General features: G+C 44.6%; 1 protein-coding gene and 1 non-coding gene across 2 annotated transcripts in view; one reads left to right on the forward strand and one right to left on the reverse strand.

Annotated features, from left to right (window-relative positions):
- Positions 1–26,149, forward strand: part of MYO1E (myosin IE) — a 213,178-nt gene that overhangs the window by 167,014 nt on the left and 20,015 nt on the right. Inside the window, exons 20-26 of the mRNA XM_011282905.4 lie at positions 3,189–3,303; positions 3,510–3,679; positions 3,763–3,908; positions 18,033–18,179; positions 19,072–19,229; positions 21,889–21,981; positions 24,736–24,937. Coding sequence (XP_011281207.2) covers positions 3,189–3,303; positions 3,510–3,679; positions 3,763–3,908; positions 18,033–18,179; positions 19,072–19,229; positions 21,889–21,981; positions 24,736–24,937 — 1,031 coding nt within the window. The remainder of the gene's footprint in view (positions 1–3,188; positions 3,304–3,509; positions 3,680–3,762; positions 3,909–18,032; positions 18,180–19,071; positions 19,230–21,888; positions 21,982–24,735; positions 24,938–26,149) is intronic.
- Positions 10,019–10,125, reverse strand: LOC111561040. The gene has a single exon (XR_002743410.1). It is a non-coding gene; the product is annotated as a U6 spliceosomal RNA (small nuclear RNA).

A 26,149-nucleotide genomic window follows, 5' to 3' on the forward strand; every position in this document is an offset into this window, starting at 1 on the left:
GAATGAAGACATTACTTTTTAAGATGGAGAAGCTGCTGGAACTAACCAGGGTTGGACATCATCATTTCCTGAGATTCCTTTGCCAATCACAAGACTCCATTTCAAGAGTCTCTGGTGAACTTGACAAAAGTAGTCATCAGATCCAGGGGAAATACCATGTGAACCGGCAGTGTTGGTGACCGCGGAAACACTTGACTTTAGACAAACCCCGGTTTTGCAGTGAGTTCCGTCCTCTAGAATGGGCCCCACAGCTGCTGTTCTGCCTCAGAGGATCAGACGGAGACTCAGAAATGGTTAATGGCTGGGACTGAATGGCTTTAAGAGCCATAAAAATTATTAAATAAATCAGTGGCACACATCAATAGAACCCGTTTATGAAAAGTTTGTGGTAGCGTTTTCCACTTTTGAGTTATTTGTAGTTTCACAGCAATGTCATTTCCAAATATAAAATGAAAATGTTGTGTCATACACCATTAAGCAACCCACAGAGCAGTTCCTGTTCTTTCTAAAATGGGATGGAGTGATTTATCAGTACAATGCAGAACTCCTCTGTTGCTTTGTACCCGCTTTTACTTTTTTGTCTTGCTAAATTTCCACGTATAATAAGGACAGCTTCAACATTTTTTGTACCTTTTTTTTTTTTTTCTGATTTAGTTGAGCTGTGGAGTTTTACTTGCAAAATCAAGGTTTATTTTGGGTTTTCTTTTCCTTGTCTTCCTCCTGAATGCTTTATTGCCGTCACTCGGTTCTCCTTTTCCCCATCTTTTTACACACTGGCACACACCGCACACGCACCTTCACTACTCTCTCCCCTCCCCCATCACTCAGCCATCCACGTCTAGTCCGGACGTTGCGAATACTTCTACAAAAGCTGGTTTTTAAGAATCTGCCTTGTGATTTTGCCTTGACGCTTAGCGTAGATGTGCTGAATGTACGAAATAAGCCATTTGCCTAAAGAACCCCCATCAGACACCAAAGGGTTTGGTTTCCATTTACTTGGTACATGTGTACATGATTTGGGGGTTTGCGGTGGGGGGAGCTCTCTCTCTCTCTCCCTCTCTTCCTTTTTTTCTTGAAGCTCCCTGATTGCTAACCTCCATGGCTTTTGGAAAAAACCTAAAACCCAGCTAATGTTTGATATCATCTATAGGAGGTTGGGAATTGGTTGCCTCCTCCTTTCTGAGTCACAAGTGCATTCTCTGTGACACTCCCAAAATAGTTCTGGGAACGAAAGAAAACAAGGCTTACTCAGAAACCCGACACACCAAGATAAGAAAGACCAACGAATATTCTTCAAAGAGACAACCACAGGGCTCAGATTTTAAACATTCTGTCCAAATGTTAAACCACGTATTCCTCTTGTTTTCAGAAATATGCTCCCCGTCCCTGTTGTACGTGGCAGTGACAGCTGCGGAATGAAGCGGCTCCTTCCCTTCTGAGTTTGAGATGTTGTTTTTGCACAGCTAGGGCTGTGAGAAGCAGAAGTTTAGTGACAGGAAGGGACGGATGTGGCTCCTGAGGATAGATCCAGATAAACAGAGGCACCAAATCGAGCCTGGCTGCCTTCAAATTCTCCTATTTACTTCTGGAACATTTTCGCAGTGACTTTTCATCAGCTTTACTTGTTTTCATTGGTACATTTTCTTTTGTTTCCTAGAGAGTCATGAAAACCACTGCCAAGGTGAGCGAGAAAGTTCCCCACCATCTCATGAGTTGACCGCATGCAGATTTACAGAGACAGACTTATATGCCAAAGTGAGGAAGAGCCTGGCAAGGCCCGAAAGACCTTGGGTCACTTTCCATTCCCACCCAGTCTTAGTTCCAGTTTTCTCCTGTGTGCAATGGAGATGATGGACCTGTGTGGCCTGTGTGGTTGCTGCTGAGTTGAATGAAATAATGTATTCTAGAATGTCAGTCTAGAATGATACCTGACCCATAGTGGGCTCTCGGTACATTACAGCTATTTGCTATTATCTTCGTTATTCCAGAGCTTCTTTGAGTAGGGTGCAGCAGTCAGGATTGTTAAAGGGGCCTGAGTCTCAAGACCTGGGTCCTTACACAGAACAGTCCCAGTTCCACTAGGTGAAGTCATGTCCCGACTATACATCTTATGTCCAGCTCCAGTTGCGCTGGTTATAACCCTCTGGCCCAATGACTCCTTGGAGAATCTATGCAGCCAAAAGTCTACACTTTCGTGGACCTGAAAATCAGGCAGCCCTCTTCCACAGCAGCACAAGGTCTGCTCCTGCAAGAGCTGGAAACTCTGTGAAGAGGCTGCGTGCGGCACTAAACGGTGGCTTCCTCCAGTTCATTTCATCTAGCATCTAGCATCCCCTTTGGATCAAGGCAGAAAACTAGGGGATGAACGTGGAACCACCCATTTGATTCGCAGAGATTATGATTATGAGCAAGGCAGAGCATACATTGTCAAGGCCCGACTAACAACCAGATATAGCTGTTTTCTGTTATGTGTTTGGTTAAATGAAGAAAACAGAGAGAGATAAAGATGTTATAGTGATTACAGGGCCACCTGGGTTAAGCCTCCACCTCTTGATTTCGGCTCAGGTCATGGTTCATGGGTTCCAGCCCTGAATCAGGTTCTGGGCTAACAGCATGGAGCCTGCTTGGGATTCATTCTCTCTCTCTCTCTCTCTCTCTCTCTCTCTCTCTCTCTCTCTCCCCCCCCCTCCCTCCCTCCCTCTCTCTCTATCCCTCCCTCTCCCTCTCCCTCTCCCTCTCCCTCTCCCTCTCCTTCTCTCTCTCTCTCTCTCTCTCTCTCTCTCTCCCTCCCTCTCCCTCCCTCCCTCCCTCTCCCTCCCTCTCTCTCTCCCTCTCCCTCTCCCTCTCTCTCTCCCTCCCTCTCTCTCTCCCTCTCCCTCTCTCTCTCCCTCCCTCTCTCTCTCCCTCTCTCTCTCTCTCCCCCCCTCTCTCTCTCTTTCTCTCTCTTTCTCTCTCTCTCTCCCTCTCTGCCCCTCCACCCCCTCAAAATAAATAAACTCAAAAAAAAATATTTAAAGACATTATTGTAATTACAAACAATATGCCCTAGTAATCATTTTTTCACTTTTGTTCATGAGTCAGAGAAACTGCTCCCCATGTTATGTCCTTGACTAAACTGGGTGACCCCCCAAAAAAGTGATGCTGAGGTCTTATGAATTGGCTCACATCTTCCCTGTGTACATTCACAGCTATTTCTTCTAGAAGAAATGAGAGAGAGAAAGTATGATGGATATGCTCGAGTGATACAGAAATCATGGAGGAAATTTGTGGCCCGGAAGAAATACGTCCAAATGAGAGAAGAAGGTATTCTAGTCATTTTGTTTCATGCATTTAACAAAGCTCCAGAATGATTTTGAGCTCCAAGTTACAAGTTCGCTTTCCTTTGCCTATAATGTCACATGTTAAAATCTTGCATTCATTTTGAGTTTCTCTGTGTATTTCCACACGATATTCCTCCTCTTTCTGGGGCCCTGGCCCTTCCCTCTTCTCTGGCCTTTGGGGAACTGCAGCCTCAGACCTCCTGTTGAACAAGAAGGAGAGAAGGAGAAACAGTATTAACAGGAACTTCATCGGGGATTACATCGGGATGGAGGAACACCCGGAGCTCCAGCAGTTTGTGGGCAAGAGGGAGAAGATCGACTTTGCAGACACAGTGACCAAGTATGACAGAAGGTTCAAGGTACACACTGACCGCTGCCCATTGTGGGGAAAGTGGCCATTTTGACATGTCCGCCCACCTTCTTAAAGCACCTCTCCTTACAGGGTGTAAAGCGAGACTTGCTTCTTACTCCAAAGTGCTTATACTTAATCGGACGAGAGAAAGTGAAACAGGGCCCGGACAAAGGCCTGGTGAAGGAAGTGCTGAAGCGGAGAATTGAGATGGAGAGAATCTTGTCCGTGTCCCTCAGGTGAGCCGCGAGGGTGTGAGGCGAGGCTGCCTGGTCCTCCTCATCTTTGCCTCTCCGCTGTTCCAAACAGCAGGGAGAAAGGCCTGGCCGGGAGCCCCCGTTGTCAAAATCCTGGTGAAGAGAACTGAGTTTCCTCTTCTTCCCTGAGAAGACCCGACCTTCATTGGTCTCAGGAATGAGATTCCAAGAAGTGGCCTTCTGGTCAGCTCCACTAGTCAAGGGGAGCCCAGATCCTTTCTTCCCACAAAATGTAAGACCTGGTATCCAAAACAGAGTATAAATGCTTTTACTGAAGTGGGGCCAAGGGACCAGAGTCCCATCCTGAAGCCCACCTCACCCGCCTCGAAGACCTGACCCATTTCACCAGCAAAGGCCCAGGCAGCCTGGAGTCATTCCTCAATTCCCCCTTCAACTCCCAAGTTCACAGGCAGAGGCCCCAGCTTTCTTTTGGCAGAGGGGCTTGTACGTGTAAGGAGACTTGTTTTAAATCCTGCCCTGGTCAGAATTCCCCAAGTTCCCTCTGATGAGAGGAAATCCTCTCAGTCACAGAAAGCTAAGAGAAGAGGGAGAAAGGCCCCTTTGAGCTCAATGGCTTCCCCCTTGAGTGGCATCCCTGGGCCCTTCTGAGGAGACCGCTGCTTCTGTGGGGGCAAGGCTATGGGCTGCCATCGCATTGACAGTCGTGATGTCCTGGTGGTCTATGAACATGTCTTCCTGGAATCGGGATACCTCTAAATTCTTACTCCACACGGAGGACAAAACGGCTGCTCTCAGGAAAAAGCCGGGGTTTTGTGTGCTCGGGCATCCTATCTACCAGGCTGGAATCCTGGCTCCAGTGTGATAATCCAAAACAGATTTCAAAGTTGTGTCCATTCTTGCCTATGTCACGGTGGTTTCTGATTCTCTCTGTTTCCAGTTTTCCTGATAAAGGGCCAGGTGGTGCTGTGAGGTCAAGGGTTTAAAACATCGCAGCTCAGGATGTGGGGGAAACTTGTAAGCAGAGGAGTCCATCGGCAGCCTTTCTGGCAAACCCCACCTCAGGTGGGTCTCAGTGCCGTGGATTTCAAGCAAGAGTTCCAGGCACTGTCCGGTTTCCAGAAGATCTTCCTGAGCATTCACCTCACCAGCTGGGCCACAGCCTGAGCTGGGCAGCCTGCCGGCCACACTTCCTGGCGAGCTGGGCGCTGAGGCTGCCCTTGTTGTTCCAAGGAACCCAACAGGAAGCTTCTTTTTTTCCTTGCATGGGGAAAAGCCACCCCTGGGCTAAGCAGGGTTCGCCTAAACCTGCTGTTTTCTCTTGACAGGGGCAGTGGCTGAATGCCAGGGAATCATAGCTCCGGGCACATGTGCTCGTTACTCTGAGAGTGATGATTATTCTTCCTGTTGTTATTGCCAGGCCTGTGTCTTCAGCCTTCAGACCACTCAGGCGGTGCTTGATCATAAATAATCATATGTCTCCATTTATATAAGGCACTTTGACACCTTCCTTTTTGTCTAGGCCTTGAGGTTTATCAAGGTGTGGGATATCCCCCCTCAAATGTTTTGCTTCTGTCTTGTCTTGTCTCACAGCCTCTGGGGCTGCAGTGTCTCGTGCTAAAACCAACTTCTGCTGCTGCTTCCTCATGGTCTGGACATGTGCTCCCTTATGGCCTTTCCTTGTTAGAGGATGTAATGAAATGAGGTGCTTAGCCCAAAAGTTGTTCTGGCTCCGGGGAGAGAAAAGAGTCTGAGTCATTGTAACTTGTGATCTGTGCATGTTGCAGTCACTGAGCCTCACCCTCACCAAGATTCATACTGTTCGCTCATTTCCTTCAACTACCGGGTTAGGCCAGTAATCTGAGTGAGGAATGCCACCACATGGGTGATGGTATGTGCAGAATCAAAACCAGGGTAGTGTGTGTGTGTGTGTGTGTGTGTGTGTGTGTGTGTGTGTGTTCTCAAAATATTTCAACACTGGTATAGAGAAGGATTTTAACAGACGTCTTGCACTTCAGGGAAAAAGTTGTATTGTGTGTATGTGTGCTGAACACTGTGAGGCTTAGTGCTTGACTCTGGCTGCAGTGACTGCCCCATGGTTTCTTCTAGTTAAGACCATCACCGTGCCCATAAACTGGGTCTTCTGGACCACCTCTAACTCTTATAACCACCGGGAAAGCAAAATGGGCTCGTAGCTCCCAAGCAAACCAACCAGCCATGCAAAAACAACTATGCAACAGTTTGGAAAATGAGAGCATGACCAAATATTTGATATGAAGGATTTAGTGTTCATCTCCTTAGGTGTGATCTCGGTATTGTGGTTATTTTGGTCTAAAGAGGCTTTGTCTGGGACTCCTGGCAGGCTCAATTGGTAGAGCATGGGACTCTTGATCTCAGGGTCATGAGTTCAAGCGCCATGTTGGATGTAGAGGCTACTTAAAAATAAAATCTTAAAAGAAAATTTTAGGGGTGCCTGGGTGGCTCAGTCAGTTAAGCGTCTGACTTTGGCTCAAGTCATGATCTTATGGTTCGTGGGTTCAAGCCCCTCATCGTGCTCTGTGCTGACAGCTCAGAGCCTGGAGCCTTCTTTGGATTCTGTGTCTCCCTCTCTCTCTGACCCTCCCCCGCTCACCATCTGTCTCTCTCTCTCTCTCAAAAATTAAAAAACATTAAAAAAAAATTTTAAAGACTAGGAAAGAAAATTTAAGCTAAAGAAAAACATATAGGCCAGTCCCAATAGCTCAGGTGTAAGAGCCTGTGTTCTTTGCTTTCCCATTGTAGGTAATGAGATTGGTACCATCAAATCTCATAATTGGGGCTCTGTCTGGTAAGGTTTTTATTTTTTTTTAATTTATTTATTGTTTAATTTATATTTAAGTTAGTTAGCATATGGTGCAACAGTGATTCAGGAGTAGATTCCTTAATGCCCCTTCCCATTTAGACTATCCCCCCTCCCACAACCCACCCAGCAACCCTCTGTTTGTTCTCTATATTTAAGTCTTTTATGTTTTGTCCCCCTCCCTGTTTTTATATTATTTTTGCTTCCCTTCCTTTAGGTTTATCTGTTTTGTATCTTAAAGTGCTCGTATGAGTGAAGTTGTATGATTATCTTTTCTCTGACTAATTTCGCTTAGCATAATACTCTCTAGTTCCATCCATGTAGTTGCAAATGGCAAGATTTCATTATTTGTCATTGTCAAGTAATACTCGATCGTATATACATACCACATCTTCCTTAGCCATTCCTCTGTTGATGGACATTTGGACTCGTTCCATACTTTGTTGTCAGTGCTGCTGTAAACATTGGGGTGCATGTGCCCCTTTGAAACAACATACCTATATCCCTTGTATAAATACCTCCTAGTGCAATTGCTGGGTTGTAGGGTAGTTCTATTTTTAATTTTTCGAGGAAACTTCATACTGTTTTCCAGAGTGGCTACACCAGTTTGCATTCCCATCAGCAGTGCAAAAGAGATCCTCTTTCTCCGCATCCTCACCAACATCTGTTGTTGCCTGAGTTGTTAATTTTATCCATTCTGACAGGTGTGAGGTGGTATCTCATTGTGGTTTTGATTTGTATTTCCTTGATGGTGAGTGATGTTGAGCATTTTTTCGTGCGTCTGTTCACCATCTGGATGTCTTCTTGGAGAAATATCTGTTCATGTCTTTTGTCCATTTTGTCACTGGATTATTTGTTTTTTGGGTGTTGAGTTTGATAAGTTCTCTATAGATTTTGGATACTAACCCTTTATCTGATATGTCGTTAGCAAATATCTTCTCCCACTCTGTCGGTTGCCTTTTAGTTTTGCTGATTGTTTCCTTCGCTGTGCAGAAGCTTTTTATTTTGATGAGGTCCCATAGTTCATTTTTGCTTTTGTTTCCCTTGCCTCCAGAGACGTGTTGAGTAAGAAGTTGCTGTGGCCGAGGTCAAAGAGGTTTTTGCCTGCTTTCTCCTCGAGGATTTTGATGGCTTCCTGTCTTACGTTTAGGTCTTTCATCCATTTTGAGTTTATTTTTGTGTATGGTGTAAGAAAATGGTCCAGGTTTATTCTTCTGCATGTCACTGTCCAGTTTTCCAGCACCACTTGCTGAAGAGACTGTCTTTATTCCATTGGATATTCTTATCTGCTTTGTCAACGATTAGTTGGTCATACATTGGTGGGTTCTCTATTCTGTTCCATTGATCTGAGTGTCTGTTTTTGTGCCAGTACCATACTGTCTTGACGATTACAGCTTTGTAATACATCGTGAGGTCCGGGATTGTGATGCCTCCAGCTTCGGTTTTCTTTTTGAAGATTGCTTTGGCTATTCGAGGTCTTTTCTGGTTCCATACAAATTTTAGGATTGTTTGTTCTAGCTATGTAAAGAATGCTGGTGTTATTTTGATAGGTACTGCATTGACTATGTAGATTGCTTTGGGTAGTATTAACATTTTAGCAATATTTGTTCTTCCTATCCAGGAGCATGGAATATTTGTCCATTTTTTGTCTGTGTGTCTTCTTCAATTTCTCTCATAAGCTTTCTATAGTTTTCAGTGTATAGGTTTTTCACTTCTTTGGTTATGTTTATTCCTAGGTATTTTAAAGTTTTTGGTGCAATTGTAAATGGGATTGATTCCTTGATTTCTCTTTCCATTGCTTCATTATTGGTGCATAGGAATACAACCGATCCTGTGCTTTGGTTTTATATCCTGCCACTTTGCAGAATTCATGGATCAGTTCTAGCAGTTTTTTTGGTGGAATCTTTTGGGTTTTCCATATAGAGTATCATGCCATCTGCAAAGAGTGAAATTTTGACCTCCTCCTGGCCGATTTGGATGCCTTTTATTCCTTTGTGTTGTCTGACTGCTGAGGCTAAGACTTCCAATACTATGTTGAATAACAGTGGTGAGAGTGGACATCCCTGTCTTGTTCCTGACCTTAAGGGGAAAGCTCTCAGTTTTTTCCCATTGAGGATGATATTAGCAGTGGGTCTTTCATATATGGCTTTTATGATCTTGAGGTGTGATCCTTCTATCCCTACTTTCTTGAGAGTTTTTATCAAGAAAGGGTGCTGTACTTTCTCACATGCTTTCTCTGCATCTATTGAGAGGATCATGTGGTTCTTGTCCTTTGTTTTATTGATGTGATGCATCACATTGATTGTTTTGTGGATATTGAACCAGCCCTGGATCCCAGCTATAAATCCCACTTGGTTGTGGTGAATAATTCTTTGTGGAAGAAGAATTATTCGTGGATCTGGTTGGCTAGTATCTTGTGGAAGATTTTTGTATCCATGTTCATCAGGGAAATTGATCTATAGTTCTCCTTTTTAGTGTAGTCTTTGTCGGTTTTGGAATCAAGGTAATGCTGGCTTCATAGAAAGAGTTTTTAAGTTTTCCTTCCATTTCTATTTTTTGGAACAGCTTCAAGAGAATAGGTGTGAACACTTCTTTAAATGTTTGGTAGAATTCCCCTGGAAAGCCATCCAGCCCTAGACTCTTGTTTTTTGGGGAGAGTTTTGATTTCTTTACTGGTTATGGGTCTGTTCAGATTTTCTATTTCTTCCTGTTTCGGTTTTGGTAGTTTATATTTTTCTAGGAATGTGTCCATTTCTTCCAGATTGCCCATTTTATTGGTGTGTAATTGTTCATAATATTCTCTTATTGTTTTTATTTCTGCAGTGTTGATTGTGATCTCTCCTCTTTCATTCTTGATTTTATTTATTTGGGTCCTTTCTTTTTTGTTTTTGATCAAACTGTCTAGGGGTTTATCAATTTTGTTAATTCTTTCAAAGAACCAGCTGGTTTCATTGTTGTTCTGCTGTTTTATTTGTCTGTTTGTTTTTGTTTTTGTGTTTTTGTTTCGATCACATTGATTTCTGCTCTAATCATTGTTATCCTGTCTTCTGCTGGTTTGGGGTTTTATTTGCTGTTGTTTTTCCAGCTCTTTGAGGTGTGAGGTTAGGTTGTGTATCTGAGGCCTTTCTCCCTTCTTTAAGAAGGCCTACATTGCTATATACTTTTATGACTGCCTCTGCTGCATGCCAGAAGTTTTGGGCTGTGGTGTTATCATTTTCATTGCCCTCATGTACTTTTTAATTTTGTCTTTAATTTCTTGGTTAGCCCATTCTTTTTTTTTTTTTTTTTTTTTTTTTTTAATATGGGACACTTCATGAATTTGTGTGTCATCCTTGTGCAGGGGCCATGCTAATGTTCTCTGTTTCATTCCAATTTTAGTATACGTGCCGCTGAAGTGAGCACCCCATGCATTCTTTAGTAGGATGTTCTTTAGTCCCCAAGTATTTGTTATCTTTCCAAATTTTCTCTTGTGGTTGATTGCGAGTTTCATAGCATTGTGGCCTGAAAATATGCACAGTATGATCTCAGTCTTTTTGTACTTGTTGAGGGCTGATATGTGTCCCATAATGTGATCTGTTCTGGAGAATGTTCCATGGGCACTGAAGAAGAATGTGTATTCTGCTTTAGGATAAAATGTTCTGAATATATGTTAAGTCCATCCTGTCCAATGTGTCACTCAAAGCCATTGCTTCCATGTTGATTTTCTGTTTAGATGATCGGCCCATTGTTGTAAGTGGGATATTGAAGTTCTCTACTATTATGGTATTATTATCAATGAATTTCTTTTTGTTTGTGATTAATTGATTTATATATTTGGGTTCCTCAACATTTGGAGCATAAATGTTTACAATTGTTAGGTCTTCTTCATGGATAGACCCATTAATTATGATATAATGCCCTTCTTCATCTCTTGTTATAGTCTTTATTTAAAATAAAAATTTTTTTGACATTTATTTATTTTTGAGAGATAGAGAGCAAGGGAGGGGCAGAGAGAGAGGGAGACACAAAATATGAAGCAGACCCCACGCTCTGGGCTGTTAGCACAGAGCCCGAAGTGGGGCTCGAACCCACGAACTGTGAGATCATGACCTGAGCTGAAGTTGGATGCCCAACTGACTGAGCCACCCAGGCACCCCTAAGTCCATTTTAAAATCTAGATCATCTGATATAAATATTGCTACTCCGGCTCTCTTTTGGTGACCATTAGCATGATAGATGGTTCTCCATCCCCTTATTTTCAATCTGAGGGTGTCTTTAGGTCTAAAATGGGTCTCTTGTAAACAGCATATAGATGGATCTTGTTTTCTTATCCCTTCTGTTACACTATGTCTTTTGAATGGAGCGTTGAGTCCATTGACATTTAGAGTGAGTACTGAAAGATAGGAATTTATTGCCATTATGTTGCTAATAAATTGGAGAGTTGGAATTTCTGGTAGTGTTCTCTGGTTCTTTGTTGCTTTTGGTCTTTTTGTTTCTGTTTCTGTTTTTGTTTTTTTTTGTTTTGTTTTTTTTGTTTGTTTTTTTTTTCATCTCTTCTCCCTTCAGAGAGTCCCCCTTAAAATTTCTTGCAGGGCTGGTTTAGTGGTCACGAACTACTTTAATTTTTGTTTGTCTGGGAAACTTTTTATCTCTTCTATTTTGAATGACAGCCTTGCTGGATGAAGAATTCTTGGCTGCATATTTTTCCGATTCAGCACATTGAATATATCCTGCCACTCCCTTCTGGTCTGCCAAGTTTCTGTGGATAGGTCTGCTGCAAACCTGATCTGTCTTCCCTTGTAGGTTAAGGACTTTTTTCACCTTGCTGCTTTCATGATTCTTTCCTTGCCTGAGTATTTTGTGAATTTGACTATGTTACGCCTTGTTGCTGGTCGGTTTTTGTTAAATGTAATGGCAGTCCTCTGTGCTTCCTGGATTTCGATGTCTGTGTCTTTCCCCAGGTTAGGAAAGATTTCTGCTATGATTCGTTCACATAAATTTTCTACCCCTTTTTTTCTCTCTTCATCCCCTGGGACCCCTATCATTCTTATGTTATTCCTTTTTAATGAGTCACTGAGTTCTCTAATTTTTATTTTGTGCTCTTTTGCCTTAGTTTCCCTCTTTTTTTCTGCTTCAGTATTCTCCATAAGTTTGCTCTGCCTCATCCATTCTTGCTGCCATGGCATCCATTCTTGCTGCCGTGGCATCCATTCGAGATAGCAGCTCAGTTATAGCATTTTTTATTTCATCCTCCCTAGCTTTTACTGCTTTTATCTCCGCATAAAAGGATTCTGATGTATTTTCAACCCCAGCTAGTATTCTTATTATCACGATTCTAAATTCTGATTCAGACATCTTGTTTGTATCTGTGATTAAGTCCTTGGCTGTCATTTCTTTCTGTTCTTTCTTTTGGGGTGAATTCCTTCGTTTTGTCATTTTTGAGGAAGAAAAGAAATTAATAAAGTAAGAAAAATTAAAATTAAAAATTAAAAACAACACAAAGAAATCAAATAAAGGATGCTAGATCCTAGGTATGTTTTGGTCTGGTTGTTGAAAGAAGCTTGATAGATTAGAGAAAAAAGGGAAAGGTAAGAAAAGAAAGGAAAACCTTTGAAAATTTGAAAAAATGAATACAATAAAACAGAATAGAATGAAATGATGAAAGTAAAATAGAATTTTAAGAATTTATAAAAGAGTAAAAAAAACTAGTAGAAAAAATTGAAAAGTCTTTTTAATAAAAATGGAAAATAAAAGTAGATTTTTTTTCTCTTTCTGTATTCAAGAATAAGAAAAGAAAAAAAAAATTGAATAAAAGGACCAGCGAACAGAATGGAGTATGATTGAAATTACATCTGGTTTCTCATAGAAGTCAAGCTATGAAGCACTTTATAGTCTGTAAACTAAGCAGGCAGAGAGACTTGTGTTTGTCAAGAGTGCTGTTGGCCCAGTTGGGCAGGGCTTAGTGTAACAGCTATGTCCTCCATAGATGGCACTGCTTAGCTTACTGGGGTGGATTGCTGTGGATGGCACTCGTAGGCATGTATGTGCATATGCGGGAGGGGTGAAAATGGCATCACCCTGCTACCCAGTCTCTAGTATTTGAACTCTGTGGTCTCCACGACTGGCAATCGAGCACCCTTGCTTTTTCTCTGGCTTCCATCCACTCCCCACTTCTACACTGTCTGTAACCAAGCTGCCAGGCGGCACCTGCCTCCTGAGTTTTATCTCAAATAGGGTTTTTTCCCAGCCCCTCACTTCTGAGGGACTTCAGCTTTGGCCCACTCACACCTTCTGGAGGAGGGTCTCACCAAGCAATGGCCGGGTGCCGGCTCACCCCCAGGAATGTTCATGAGACCGCACTGCTGATGGTGCCCAGAGACTGTGGCCGGGTACCAGCCCAGCCCAGAAAAAGTTCATGCGATTTTGTACCAGCAGCAGAGTTTCAAGGTTTACGGAAAATCACAACACACATCTGGCTTCGGGCTTCACCCTCAATGTCCTTATTCCAGCACTAGTAAATGTGGTTGTTCTCCGGAATCTGCTGGGACCTTTGCCTGTGGGGATGCCGCACAGCCTCTACCAGATGTCCTCCCAGCAGGGGAACTGCTTCTCCCCATGTGGCCCGAGAACCTCTTGGACCCCACTCTGCTACTGGGGATTCGCCCTTCCCACCAGAGCACCACTAGGTATTGAGCTGCAGAGTTGCAGACTCTGTGCTCCCCCTGTTTATAGAGTCTTAATGGAATTTAAACCCTCTCCTTTCTCCTTTCTTCCTTTTTTGTTCAGTCCCTGTGGCTGTTTCCGCTTTTCCACTTTGTCGGCAGCTGCTTTTGGTGGTGGTGGGGGTGCTTTTCCCATACTCTCTCCCCATCTCCGTCCTCTCTCCACAAGCAAAAACAACTCCCTGACCTCCTCAGCTTCTCTCTCCCCCAGTTCACCTCTTCACGCCGCGTACCTGCCGAGTTCTGTGGTTCAGGTTGTGCAGGTTGTTGTGTTAATCCTCAAATCAGTTTTCTAGGTGTGCAGGATGGGTTAGTGTTAATCTGGCTACATTTCAGCCACGAGAGACGCAAAAAAAACCTTCATGCTGTTCCGCCATCTTGGCCCCTCCTCTGGTGAGGCTTCTCATAGTCCTTGTCATTTTAATAGCTGATCACCAGAGGCCCAGGACTGAAAACTACGTGGCTCCCTGTCTGGTTCGGTAGATTTTCCAAAATGACTATGTGATGGGAAGATCAACCTGAAAGAGGGCTTTAGGGAGATGCTCCAGTTTCTCTTGTTGCAACATTCTTGCCTAGAATGTCGCATTGCCTAATTGGCTAAACCTGGCAATAAGAACAGCCTACTTTACCACTGCGCAGCTGACCCAAACCATTACTGAAATCTTGACTTGATGTAACCTTTGGGATTTGGGAACCTGGACGTTGTCAGCATTTTTGAACTGAACCCCTACCTTCTGTTCAGCTCTGGAATTTGGAGGTGAATGCGAACATAGTCACTGCCTCAAGGAGCTCCCTGTCATCCTGGAAGGGAAGCAAATACCTGAGTAGGCCTTCCATATAACCTGCCATACAGGTTATGAGTGTTAGGAGATGTTACACAGGATACTCCTGGGATACAAAAGACACGATGAGCCTTCTCACTGGGGGTCTGTGAAGCTTCGCTAGGAGACCCTTGTTTAGGTTTGACACAGCCTGTGTCTGCACTACAGGGAAGTCAGGTTGCCCCAAAGCTGGTGTCACTGGTTTCTCTGTATGGTGGAATTCTGGAGAAGGTTTATTTTCTTCTCCTTCTTCACGTTTATTTATTTTTGAAAGAGAGAGACGGAGAGCATGTGTGCAAGCAAGCAAAGGAGAGGCAAAGAGAGAGGAGATAGAGACTCCCAAGCAGGTTGTGTGCTGACAGCAGAGAGCCTGATGCAGGGCTTGAACTCATGAGCCATGAGAGCATAACCTGAGCCAGACACTTAACCGACTGAGCCACCCAGGCACCCAGGTTTTTTTTCTTCTTTAATTACCTCTGTACTTTCCAGTTTGCTAAAAGGAGTACATATAAAGGTTTAAATAAAGGCAGGGCTGGCCTAGGAAATAGCCTTTTCAGCATAAGGGCCGGGGGAACCTCCTTTAAGTCTTTACTCAGTGTTTTGTAACAAACATTTTTTTGTGAAAGAGATACTGGTTAAGGGAGTGAAACAAGATTTTCTAGTATGGTCAGCAATATAACAACAAGTCACAAAGATGAGATAAAAAGCAAATAGAGAGCCAAAGCAGGGACTAGTAAAGGATCTTTCAGCACAGGGGACTACATCAAACATCTGTAAGGAATTGCAGCTTGAGCATATGAATAAGACAGGGGTGAGGTCCAAAGATAAGTCTGAATTTTTAGAATAAATAAATGTAAAAGCTTTGTTTTTAGCCCCTGGAGCGTGGGCTGAGGAGAGGCGAATGAACTTAAAACTCTGGCCTGAGGATGGTTTCACTGACTCCCATGCCTGGGTCACCCGAGGGAGGGGTTTCTGAATTTGAGGGCTAAAGTCAAAGTGTCCAAACACTTGTTCTCATTTCCAGACTCCTGCTGATAATTGGCCCTGAAGTTTTGGCCTGCTTGCTTTTTTTCTTTATGGTAATGAAACTCCTAAGCGCATTAAACTACTCAAGGTTACTTGCGTTGGGCTCATTTAGCCCAGTTGAATAAGCACTGTCCCGCCGAAAAGTACAGCCAGGCAAACAGACGCATTCAGACATGCCCAAGAGTGCTCTGCATCAAGCAGAGTTTTGTTTCTCACCCCACACACCGAAAAGTGGGGCTTCTCGTTTTACTCTTTGCCTATTGCATCCACTCCCTTCCTCACGCAAGTCTTCTTACCCCTGGGCTAGGATGCCAGGATGCTTGGGGTTTTTTTTTTTCATTAATTCCAAATGATGTTTACATAAGTGCCTTTGTGTGGAGTTCTGCATTGCCATAATTGAATTGATCATGACAATTCTAGACTTTGCATCTGCCTAGAGACAGGAAGATCATAGTAGCTTTGTAGCTAGACCGTCTGTGGTACATTCTCAGACTCGACGAAAAGATTCCATTTCCTCATTTAGAAAAGTAGAGATTTAGAAATAGTAGAGATTGTGAGCTGCCCTGCAATGCCTCTTTTCTCCTTTACATAGGAATGGCTGACAGCCTCCCCTCAGACTGCATTTCCCAGGCTTCCTTGCAGCTAGGTGTAACCATGTGACGTAGTGCTGGCCCATGGGGTGTGAGCAGAAGTGACTGGTACAACTTCCCGGTCCTGCCTGTAAAAGGAAAGAGTAAATGCCTAGCCCCCAGGCACTGTAGAATGGTCCTGTTGGTCCTGAATTGCTTTTGCAAATGCTTTTGACGAGCAAGAGACAAAAATGCAATCTTGTTTAAACCGCCAGTTGCCACAGTCTTCATCACGACAGAAAAACCTATATCCCAACTATAACAAGAGTATAAAGGAAACTAGTTGTGATGTAGGAAAGTTTGAAAACAAAGGCTTGAGGTAGTAATAATGACCAAGTGTTCCACCTAAATGGCCATTATGTGTTCAAAAATGCCCGTAAAGTATTCTGACTTCACATCCAAGAAGAACTCTTGTGCATACTCATCCTCATTAAACAGGCTTTGAAGGGCCAAGCTCCCTCTCCATGTGCTGTTGTCTTGTTGCTTCTAGTTTACTCATCTCTCCCCTGTGGTTTGTGCATGCTGCCATCCTGTGCCTTTAAATTATAGGTGGGTGGTGGGCCTACCTTAGATCTCTCCTCTCCTGTACATTACCAAGCTCCTTTCATGTAGGAAGACTAAGGGGCTGAGGTTTCTGGAAGAGGCTATGGCTAAAGCTACTGACTTAATCAGGTACAGGTCGTTAGCTTCCTTCTGTGCCCAAAGAGAGAAGGTTCCTGACAAGCCACCAAGGCTCTGGCTGCCCGAAGAAGTCAGAAGGCTCAGACTGCCTCTGGTCTACCCCGACCTCATCATATTCATGGGACTGCCCAGAGATACCATGGGGGTTGCAGTTCAAATGGATCAGAGTCTACATGGAAGAAGAATGCTTAATCTCAAAGCTTCTCTATGCCCTAGTTCTTTCTCCATACTCACCTTCCCGTCTGGGTTTGTAATCTATTGGTGCAGCGGTACCTGGGGTCCCGAGAGCAGGCCCCTGTGTGATACAGCTCAGCTCTGGTTACTAAAAAAAAAAAACAAACAAGCATGTTGTTGGCATTTCCTGCACTTGGAGAGATTAAAATGTTATTGTGGTCAGTTCATTGAAACAGCTTTGCTTTGTTTTTAATACCTGGAAAAACACTATCCCTGATGAAATGTCATTCTTTAGAGGGGTGTCTTAGATAGTTTAACGGCGGTCCAATGGAGGTCTTTGTAAGTGTGTACATTATGGAACCTTTGGGGTTGGTGGCCTCCTTCAACTGAGCTATACCTCTAACAACTGGAGTATAAAAGGTCTTAATTATATGTGTGCTGTAATTTCCATGAAGTCTAGCTGGCTTTGGAGATGGAACTGAGTCTAATCAATCCTCTCTACCAGTAAGCATTTTCCCCAGAACTGGGTTTGCCTCAGCCTCTTCCACTCTTCCTGCAGCATCTCATGTTTTCTCCCTCCTGGCCTGAGTTTGCCCACAGCCCTACCCTATACAAACACGCAGTTTCCGCAGAGGTGTGTTCTCTCCCTGTCCCACGAAATTCACTAGCTTGAAGTTGATGCTTGTTCTTGCTTGCTGGTGGTCCACCTGTCTTGTGTGTCTGCGTTTCGTGTGTTTGTGCCTTCAGCAGCTCTTGGCACACAGTTTAAACAGAGCACCCAATACCCAAAGACCCGTAATAAGTGCTTACAAAGCCCAGGGTGTTGGCGTCCCTTTTGGTAACTGAGCTACAATTCTTCAAGTTAGGATTTGTTACAATAGCTACAACCATATTGTAAATTCTACTAACTTGGCACTTATGTGGAATTGTTCACTTTCAGCCACATTCTATTCATAACAGTTGGGATTTTTATGATCCTAAGAACGTAGAAGTTGAATTTGAAAGTGTTTTTTTCTTTTTTAATACAGACTAAATTGTCCTTAAATTCCGGATTTTGAAAATCATGTGGGAGATTTATTTTGATGATACTTTTGGTGGGTTATAAGCTTCCTTCGAAAGCAGATTGCAGCAATTTTGTTATGTAATTTGTAGCTGTTGGGTTTTGTTTTGAAGCTTAGCACTTAAAGACTGTAGAAACCTAATGCTATCTTACAGAATTTTTTTAAGGGAATAAACAGACGTGCAACTTTCATTAAGTCTTTCCAATCTCTTTGCAGTACCATGCAGGACGACATTTTCATTCTTCATGAGCAAGAGTATGACAGTCTGCTTGAGTCTGTCTTCAAAACTGAATTCTTAAGCCTCTTAGCAAAGCGTTATGAGGAAAAAACCCAGAAGCAACTACCTCTGAAATTTAGCAATACGTAAGTGGGGATCTGGGGCCCAAAGTTGTGAGTAAAAATTGATCTCCCTGCTGCAGTCAAGGCTGAGAAGAGAGGAGGCTTGTGGGGTGGAGCAGGGGGTCTGACCGGCTTCAGTGGCTTCAGAAAAACCCAGCCCTGTGTGCCTCCATTTCCCCCAGAGAGTCCTAGGGCCTACAGAAGACAGCCCTGATGGATGTTACAGACCTTGAAAGATCACTTTTGCATTTTTGTGAAGTAATATGGACAGCTACTTAAAATTAGGATTTTTCTGCCTTATGACATGAGAAAATGTAAGTTAAAAAAAAAAGCAGACTATGGAATTGTGTTATGTAAGCCCATAAGCAGTATGAAAAATAAAAACTGGCTGGGCATTTTAGAGTTGTGGATGAATTTCCCATCTATTTGGGTTTTGGTTGCTAGTGTTGAATGACATTTCATTAAGTAGTAACCACCTTCCGTGCCGGGGAGACATGGGCTATCTTGTGTCTGGCATCTCTCAGTTCTCCACAAACAGACCGAGGGAAATCAGAGAGGCACAGTGACGCGCCACAATAGCGTGGCCTGGAGAGTGTCCCTTCCCTTTCGTCCGCTCGGCAGACCCACCTGAGTTCACCTGATGGAGTGACATTGGTACCTATAATGGGGTACCTCCCTCACCAACTGGTTTCTCACAGATGCTTGCTGGGCCCCAGATACTTCTGCCTCTGGTCGGGGCTTAGCACGCCGCTGTCCCACACCCATGTACGTTGTCCGCGTTCGAGGGCCCCGGGCCGGCTCAGATGACCTGGGTTTGCCTAGTTTTACAGCACGCTTGCCCAGCAGCAGAAAACTCCATGTTGGGGTCTGCGAGCACCATTTTCTCACTTGTTACTAACAAATATCCTCGTCACAGGCTTGAACTCAAGTTGAAAAAGGAAAACTGGGGTCCCTGGAGTGCAGGGGGCTCCCGGCAAGTGCAGTTCCACCAAGGCTTCGGTGACCTGGCCATCCTCAAGCCCAGTAACAAAGTGCTGCAGGTCAGCATCGGACCAGGCCTGCCCAAGAATTCCCGTAAGTGTGCACGGGGCCCGTGGCAGGACCACCGCCTGGCCCTCCCTCACCCTGCTCGGGGCCAGACTTGTTTCCTACGAGATGCTCACGGGGCTCTGCGAGGCAGAGAACCAGTACATTTACTGCTTCCTGGGGCTGGGGTTTACTTGACATTGAAGCATTTCCAACTAAACCGACATCGAGGCAAATGAGCAGGTTAAACCTTTCTGGATAATTTCGCACTTAGGTATAGCAATCCTGGCATTACAAATACTGTGTTTAAAATAAATCAGGGGAGCCTGGGTGGCTTAGTCGCTTGAGCTTCCGACTTCAGCTCAAGGTCATGATCTCATGGTCTGTGAGTTCGAGTCCCACGTCGGGCTCTGTGCTGACAGCTCGGAGCCTGGAGCCTGCCTCAGATTCTGTGTCTCCCTCTCTCTCTGACCCTCCCCCATTCATGCTCTGTCTCTCTCTGTCTCAAAAATAAATAAACATTTAAAAAATTAAAAAAAAATAAATAAATCAGCTTGTTAGCTTCACATGTCCAGCCCATTCCAGTCAGATCTTGTCAACAATACAAACATTACCTTTTCTGGCAGTTAGAAGAAATTGACCACGTTTTACCAGCCCTTAGCCGGGTTTCACTGTATTACTGTGCATCAGAGCTAATGGCTCCTCCTTCCACCATAGAACCAGCACTTACCTAAAAAACCCCTCCTGCCGCCGCACTGCACTAACTCCTTCACCAACCTTTGATTCTTTTTCTATTTATTAGCAATGTTTGTAATGTACAGCATAGAGTAATCATGTATGCTATGCTTTCATCTACTGTAGATATCTTTATAGAATTTTTTCCATGCGTACAACAAATGGATGCCAGGTATAAAGGAGGCCTTTGTGAAATCTGTCTACAAAGGTACACGCTGGCATGTGCTGTAAGTCACTAATACAATACAGACAAATAGCCACGCAGAACATGTTGGTGTGTCTGTATCAGTTGGTACTTACAGAAAACAGACAGCAGATCTTTTGGGTTTTGTTTTAATTTTTCTCTCTTTTTTTTTTTTTAAGTTTATTTATTTTGAGAGAGAGGGAGGGAGAGCACACGAGGGGCAGAGAGAGAATCCCAACCAGGCTCCACACTTTCAGCGCAGGGCCCAACATGGGGCTTAACCTCACGAACCATAAGAGCATGACCTGAGCTGAAACCAAGAGTCGGATGCTTAACCAGTTAAGCCACCCAGGCGCCCCCAGACAGCAGTTTTTGAAGACGCTTTTAAATACACGGATTCTTGGGATGCCTGAGTGGCTTAGTCAGTTAAGTGTCTGACTTTGGCTCAAGTCATGATTTCGTGATTCATGGGTTTAAGCCCTGCGTCAGGCTCTGTGCTGATAGCTTGGAGCCTGGAGCCTGCTTAAGATTCTGTGTCTCCTTGGCGCCTGGGTGGCTCAGTCGGTTGGATGACCGACTTCGGCTCAGGCCATGATCTCACGGTCCGTGGGTTCCAGCCCCGCGTCGGACTCTGTGCTGGCAGCTCGGAGCCTGTAGCCTGCTTCGGATTCTGTGTCTCCCTCTCTCTCTCTGCCCCGCCCCTGCTCAAGCTCTGTCTCTGTCTCTCTCAAAAATAAATAAACATTTAAAAAATTAAAAAAAAAAAAAAAGATTCTGTGTCTCCCCACTCTGGTCTCCTGCCAATACCTCCTCCTGGCCAAACCCAACTGGAATGCAGAGGCCTCTTGGCCCAGGTGAAGCAGTCCTTTGGGCTCAGAGCCTGGCAAAGAAGAGCAACAGATAACCAGCGGGTTGTGAACAGTGTTCAGTAGGCCCCGAAGTGGAACGTCCCCTAATCAGGAGGGAAGGAATCTAGGTACTGAGAGGGAAACCCTCACCAGGCCGCTTCCCCTTGTCCCCGGACCTCAGGACCTCCTTCATTTTGTGTTATTCGTGCCTTCTCACCTCCCATCCTTCTCAGTTCCTCGGCCCTTCTCTTTGCAAGAAATTCCCTCTGCACCCCTCTTCTGGTTTGATCCTGCCTTCCTTCATGTCCTACTGGAGACCTATCTGTTGGTTTCCTTTGTAATACATGTCTCTGCAGAGGTGCCATCTCCTCTGCCCGGCAGTGTTCTTTTGGCCGCCCCAGGCCCAGTTCTGACCCACAGTGGGGTTCCATGGACCACCAGTTCATTTTCTAACTCCTCACGTCTGTGTCAGAAGTACAAGTCTTCTACCCTCTGTGGTCTCTGTTTTCATCGGAAGGCTCTTGACCCTACACTGATGTACAGTGAGCGCTGAGATGTGCTTCTTGCCAGTGACCGTGACGGGCAGCACTCACGGGTTCATTCCGTGCTGTGTTCAGACCACGAGTGCAAACGTTAAAATGTCCCACCCATCTCTTTTGAAAGCCCACAGAAATAGAAACGCTTTTGTAAGACTGTAAAGCCATTGTCTCTAACATTTCAACACCGTGGGTCCATCGACATGTCTTCCGGCCCCTCCTGTCCCACAGCTACTAAGACAGTACTTCCCTCAACTGTCCCTTCTGTATGCAGGCTCCTTGCATATCTGGCTGGAACCTGGATTCCACACTTCTCGAAAGTTTTCCATAAGCAAGAAGCCATCAGAAGCCATAAAACCAACCAGGGGTACTGATTTTGACTTTGTCTTGTTTGTTTGTTTCAGGTCCTACCAGAAGGAACACAATTCAAAACAAAGGTTATTCCGGTGGGACGCACAATGCCAACTACCCAATGAGAGCCGCCCCTCCCCCTCCAGGTAAATCCAGCGTGTGCCCGAGACCAGGACCACTAACCTGGACCCATCATTTGTAAAATGTATCTGGGAAGAAACCCATTAGCAGATAAATGCGCACATATTACCCGGCCATGAGCCATTGCAGTGCCAGATGCACTCCCGCCAGCATAATGGCCCTGCTTGTGACCCCAAAATGCAGGAAAAGCATGAGCTCGTGAGACTGAACTGAGGCTGAGTTAACGATCTGGATTTCATTACCTAGCAATATTACTCCCAAAGGGAAGACTTCTTACATCAGTAAAAGAAAAAGGAGTTCCTTGTCCATGGCAACCAGGATGTTGTCAGCTTTTCAGTTGGGAGGATGTGGCCTTTGTGGGGCTAGGAGTTCGCTGGCGATAACCCCTCCACCAGCACTCTGTTCCCGCCAAGTGTCACGATGATATTTTGCAACTAGTTAAGAGCTTCATGAATAAGTGGAAAATTTTTATTTTCAGTCAGATAGGCTCTTTATTCCAAAAAACAAAGGAATATCTAAAAGAATTACAAAATTGATACAAAAAAAAATTTTTAAACCTTAAGTTTCATATTTCTCATATTTTATGATAAAAATACAGCACGCAGGTCAGTAAAATCCAAACCTGAGTCAATGCAAGACTCTTTGCCTGGAAAAATCCATTTAGTGTTTTAAGAGCACTCTCAAAATGCACAAGATGTTTTTCCCTCACTCACAAAATTCAGTTAATAAAGAGCTGCCCCCAGAATATTGGGTGTTTGTAAGTTCAGGAGTCTGGGTCTGAAACGGTCACCTTAGGACCACACTTAAATCATCCCAGACAAGGAAATAGCAGTGTCTGAAGTAAGCAGGGAAAAGCATTTCTTTCATCTCCTGCTCTGCAATCTCGAAGCTATATGCTAAAATATGGACACCCGTGCCTAGTAGGAAAAAACTCATTCAGATCTCTTTGGGAGTCCCCATGCTTTCTGCCCAGCTCTCTTTCCTCCCCTCTGCCTTTACCCTTAAAGAAAATCCAAGCATAAAGGAACCTAAGAGAACCGCTATAGTATTGTGTTACTACTTACGTGCTGGCGCCCCCCCCCCCCCCAGCCCCGTCCCACCCCTGTGCAGAATCCTGGCCAGACCACCTGGAAAGTTCATTTGCCTCAGCTTAGGTTGGCCAAAGTTGCCTCAGACCAAATACCCGACCTTGAGCTCGGCTCCCAACCCCTCTACGTGACCGTTTTCGTCAATAAAATGAGGCAGTTGGACCTGAATCCCTTTTATCAGCCTTTCTCACACTATCTGTGGTGAAGGGACAAGGTTGGGTTTTTTTTTCTTTCTTTTCTTAATTTCTTGTTTTGTTTTGTTTTTATTTATGTTGAGAGAGAGAAAGGTGAGCAGGGGAGGGGCAGAGAGACAGAGAGAATCCCAAGCAGGCTCTGCACCGCCAGTGTGGGGCCCGACCCGGTGCTTGAACCCACGAACTGCAATTTCATGACCCAAGCTGAAGTTGGATGCCTAACCAACTGAGCCGCCTGGGTGCCCCTTAATTTCTTTCCTTCTTTCTTTCTCAGCCTATCACAAACCATGCTTTTATTGTAACATATAATAAAAATGAGTAGAAGGATGGAATTTTAAAAGCATTCAAAATAGAAGCCAGAATTTCTTACTGGATTCAAAAGACATGAAATAGGTCTACGAAGCTGCTGTGAACGCTTCTAGGTGCTTATCCTTAATTTCTGAACTTACCGAGGGTGAATGGGTCATGCGCAGCATGGAGCAGCCCATCTGTGACACCACCCCCCCCCCTTTAATTTCATAGCCCTACAGCACGTCCTGCTCTGGTTTGCCCCTCTCCTTGGCAACCACCAAGCTCCTTGTTTCTTTAATGAAGAAACTGACACACTGAAAGGTCATATGTCTTGTTCAAGGTCAACAGAGCTAACCTAGGCAGAGCCCAATCTGACCTGCTGGTCTCTCTTATAAACTAACGGTCATCCCACCTGTACCAAAGAGTTCTTTTCTTAATTCAGTTGGAAGAGGTTTTATAGGAGGTTTACCAAAACGGGCCTGGGGAAGTCTTGTTCTCCTTCATTCTTGCCCAGATCTGTCAGTGAGAGAAGAAGTAAGGGAGAAGAAGAGATCACACATACAATGGAAAGATAATGCCCCTTTTGGCCAAGGCCTGTGGTTTGGAGCCCATCACCATATTCCATTACTTAACAGATAATGTGATCTTGACTAGGAACAGTTGTTTGGCTACGAGAGTTTGCCCTATCTGGATTGATCCAACCAGTGGCCACATTTCCCTGCCTGTGTAGAGTGCTCCCTCTACCTCCCACAGGGGACTCCTGCAGAGGACACCCAAGACTGACCCCTTGAAAATGGACGTCCAACTGTTTAAACAGCTGCCTGCCAGCCCTCTTGAATCATAGCCTCATAATTTTTCTTAGATCTAAGAATGTGCCTGCCAACTCATTGCAAGCTTACCTTTCCTTGCATGTGGGCTTTGAAAGCCTGAATGAACATCTGGTGATTCTGCTACCCAATTCAACAAGCATGTGTGAGTGTCTGCTATGTTCCAGGCACTTGCTAGGCAGCTTACAGTGTATCAGCTCTGTCCCTCACAACATATTTGCAGTCATGTCCTCTGTATTTTCAGATGGGAAAACTGAGGCCTGGCGAAGCTAAGTGACTTGCTCTTGGCTAATCGATGGAGAGCCTTTAAGCAGATCAGAAGATGTAAGCTTTGTTTTCTCCCATTTTTCTCTCCCTAGGTTACCATCAGAACGGAGTCATCAAAAACCAATTTGTGCCACATCCCCACGCTCCTGGAAACCAGAGGTTAAATCAGAAAAGTCTCTACACCTCCATGGCCCGTCCACCCTTGCCACGGCAGCAGTCCACCGGCTCAGACCGAGTGTCACAGACGCCGGAGAGCTTGGATTTCCTTAAGGTCCCAGATCAGGGTGCTGCCGGGTAAGGGTCCCACCCCCTATAGATGAAGTTGGTGACCTCTATCTCCATCCATCACAGCAAGGTCCGGGGATTTCTTTGGGCTGTCTATACATGGTTCTAAAGTCGTTTTCCACCTGCGTGGTATAATCCAGGACCCAAGGCCATGAGGCTCGTGGTTGGCATTCGTAAAAGTACCAGCCAGGTTGACAGCATACAACTCATTCTCTGGAGACGGCTTATCATGATCATCAGAAGAGGGTCCTAAAGGCGACCCTGAGATTCAATTACTCTGTGACCTATCTTGCTCTCTGGCGTGGCTGAGGAATGATGGGGTTTTGATTTATGTCTGTGCCTGCTGCTGCATAAACACTACAGCTCGAAGAGCCATTAGGAACACTAAGAATAACATCCCAGCATTGTACGAGGTATAGATGCTTTTATGAATACATATCTTCAGGGCTTTAAAATGAGAGCCTCGTAGCCTTTCTAGAACTGAAAATGAAGAGTGACAAAAAGAAACCCCGGGTTTTTAGCTGGAGGAAGTAAAGACTTCTAGAACTCTGTATTGATATTCAAAGAGTTATTAGTGTGGAAAGGCGGTTGGACACGTCCTGTGGAGTCACCAGGCATAAAACAGGCCCACTCAAAGACGTGTAAGTGATCTCTGCCAGGAAGTAGCTTTTGGCATCAGTAAACAAAGGGGCATTCTAGAACCCCAAAGATGAACTGCCCTAGGATGTAAGGAGTACCTTGCCCCCAGAAGTATTCAGGCATGGGGTGGATGGAAATAAGCAAGCAGATGTACTGTAGAGTGAGGTTGTCAGGTACCAGATAAGGATGAGGGTCTTATTTCAGTCCCTATTACCTAGCTAATATTGGACCTGCTGCTCACCCTCCTTGAGCTTTTTCTCCTCATCTATACACTGATGTAATGGCCACCATGCGTGCACGTTGTTGGGAGGACTAGAAATAATATACATTAAATACCCAGCATGATACTGGGCATGTAGGAGCCACTCGGTCCACGGGGGCTTGATGACAATGATGGTGGTGGTGGTGGTGATGATGATGATAGAACCATTATCTCACCGAGGCTGAACTAGTGACTTTGAAGGAGTCCTCCAACTCCGCGTGATTCTCCATGGTAGAGTGGTTTTCTTCACTGAACCCAAGAGTGGGCCTGCTCCAGCCCAGTCTTCCCCTTTCTCACGCCTGCCTGCATCTTCCATTCTC

Source organism: Felis catus, chromosome B3, assembly GCF_018350175.1.
Source record: "Felis catus isolate Fca126 chromosome B3, F.catus_Fca126_mat1.0, whole genome shotgun sequence".
NCBI lineage: Eukaryota > Metazoa > Chordata > Mammalia > Carnivora > Felidae > Felis > Felis catus.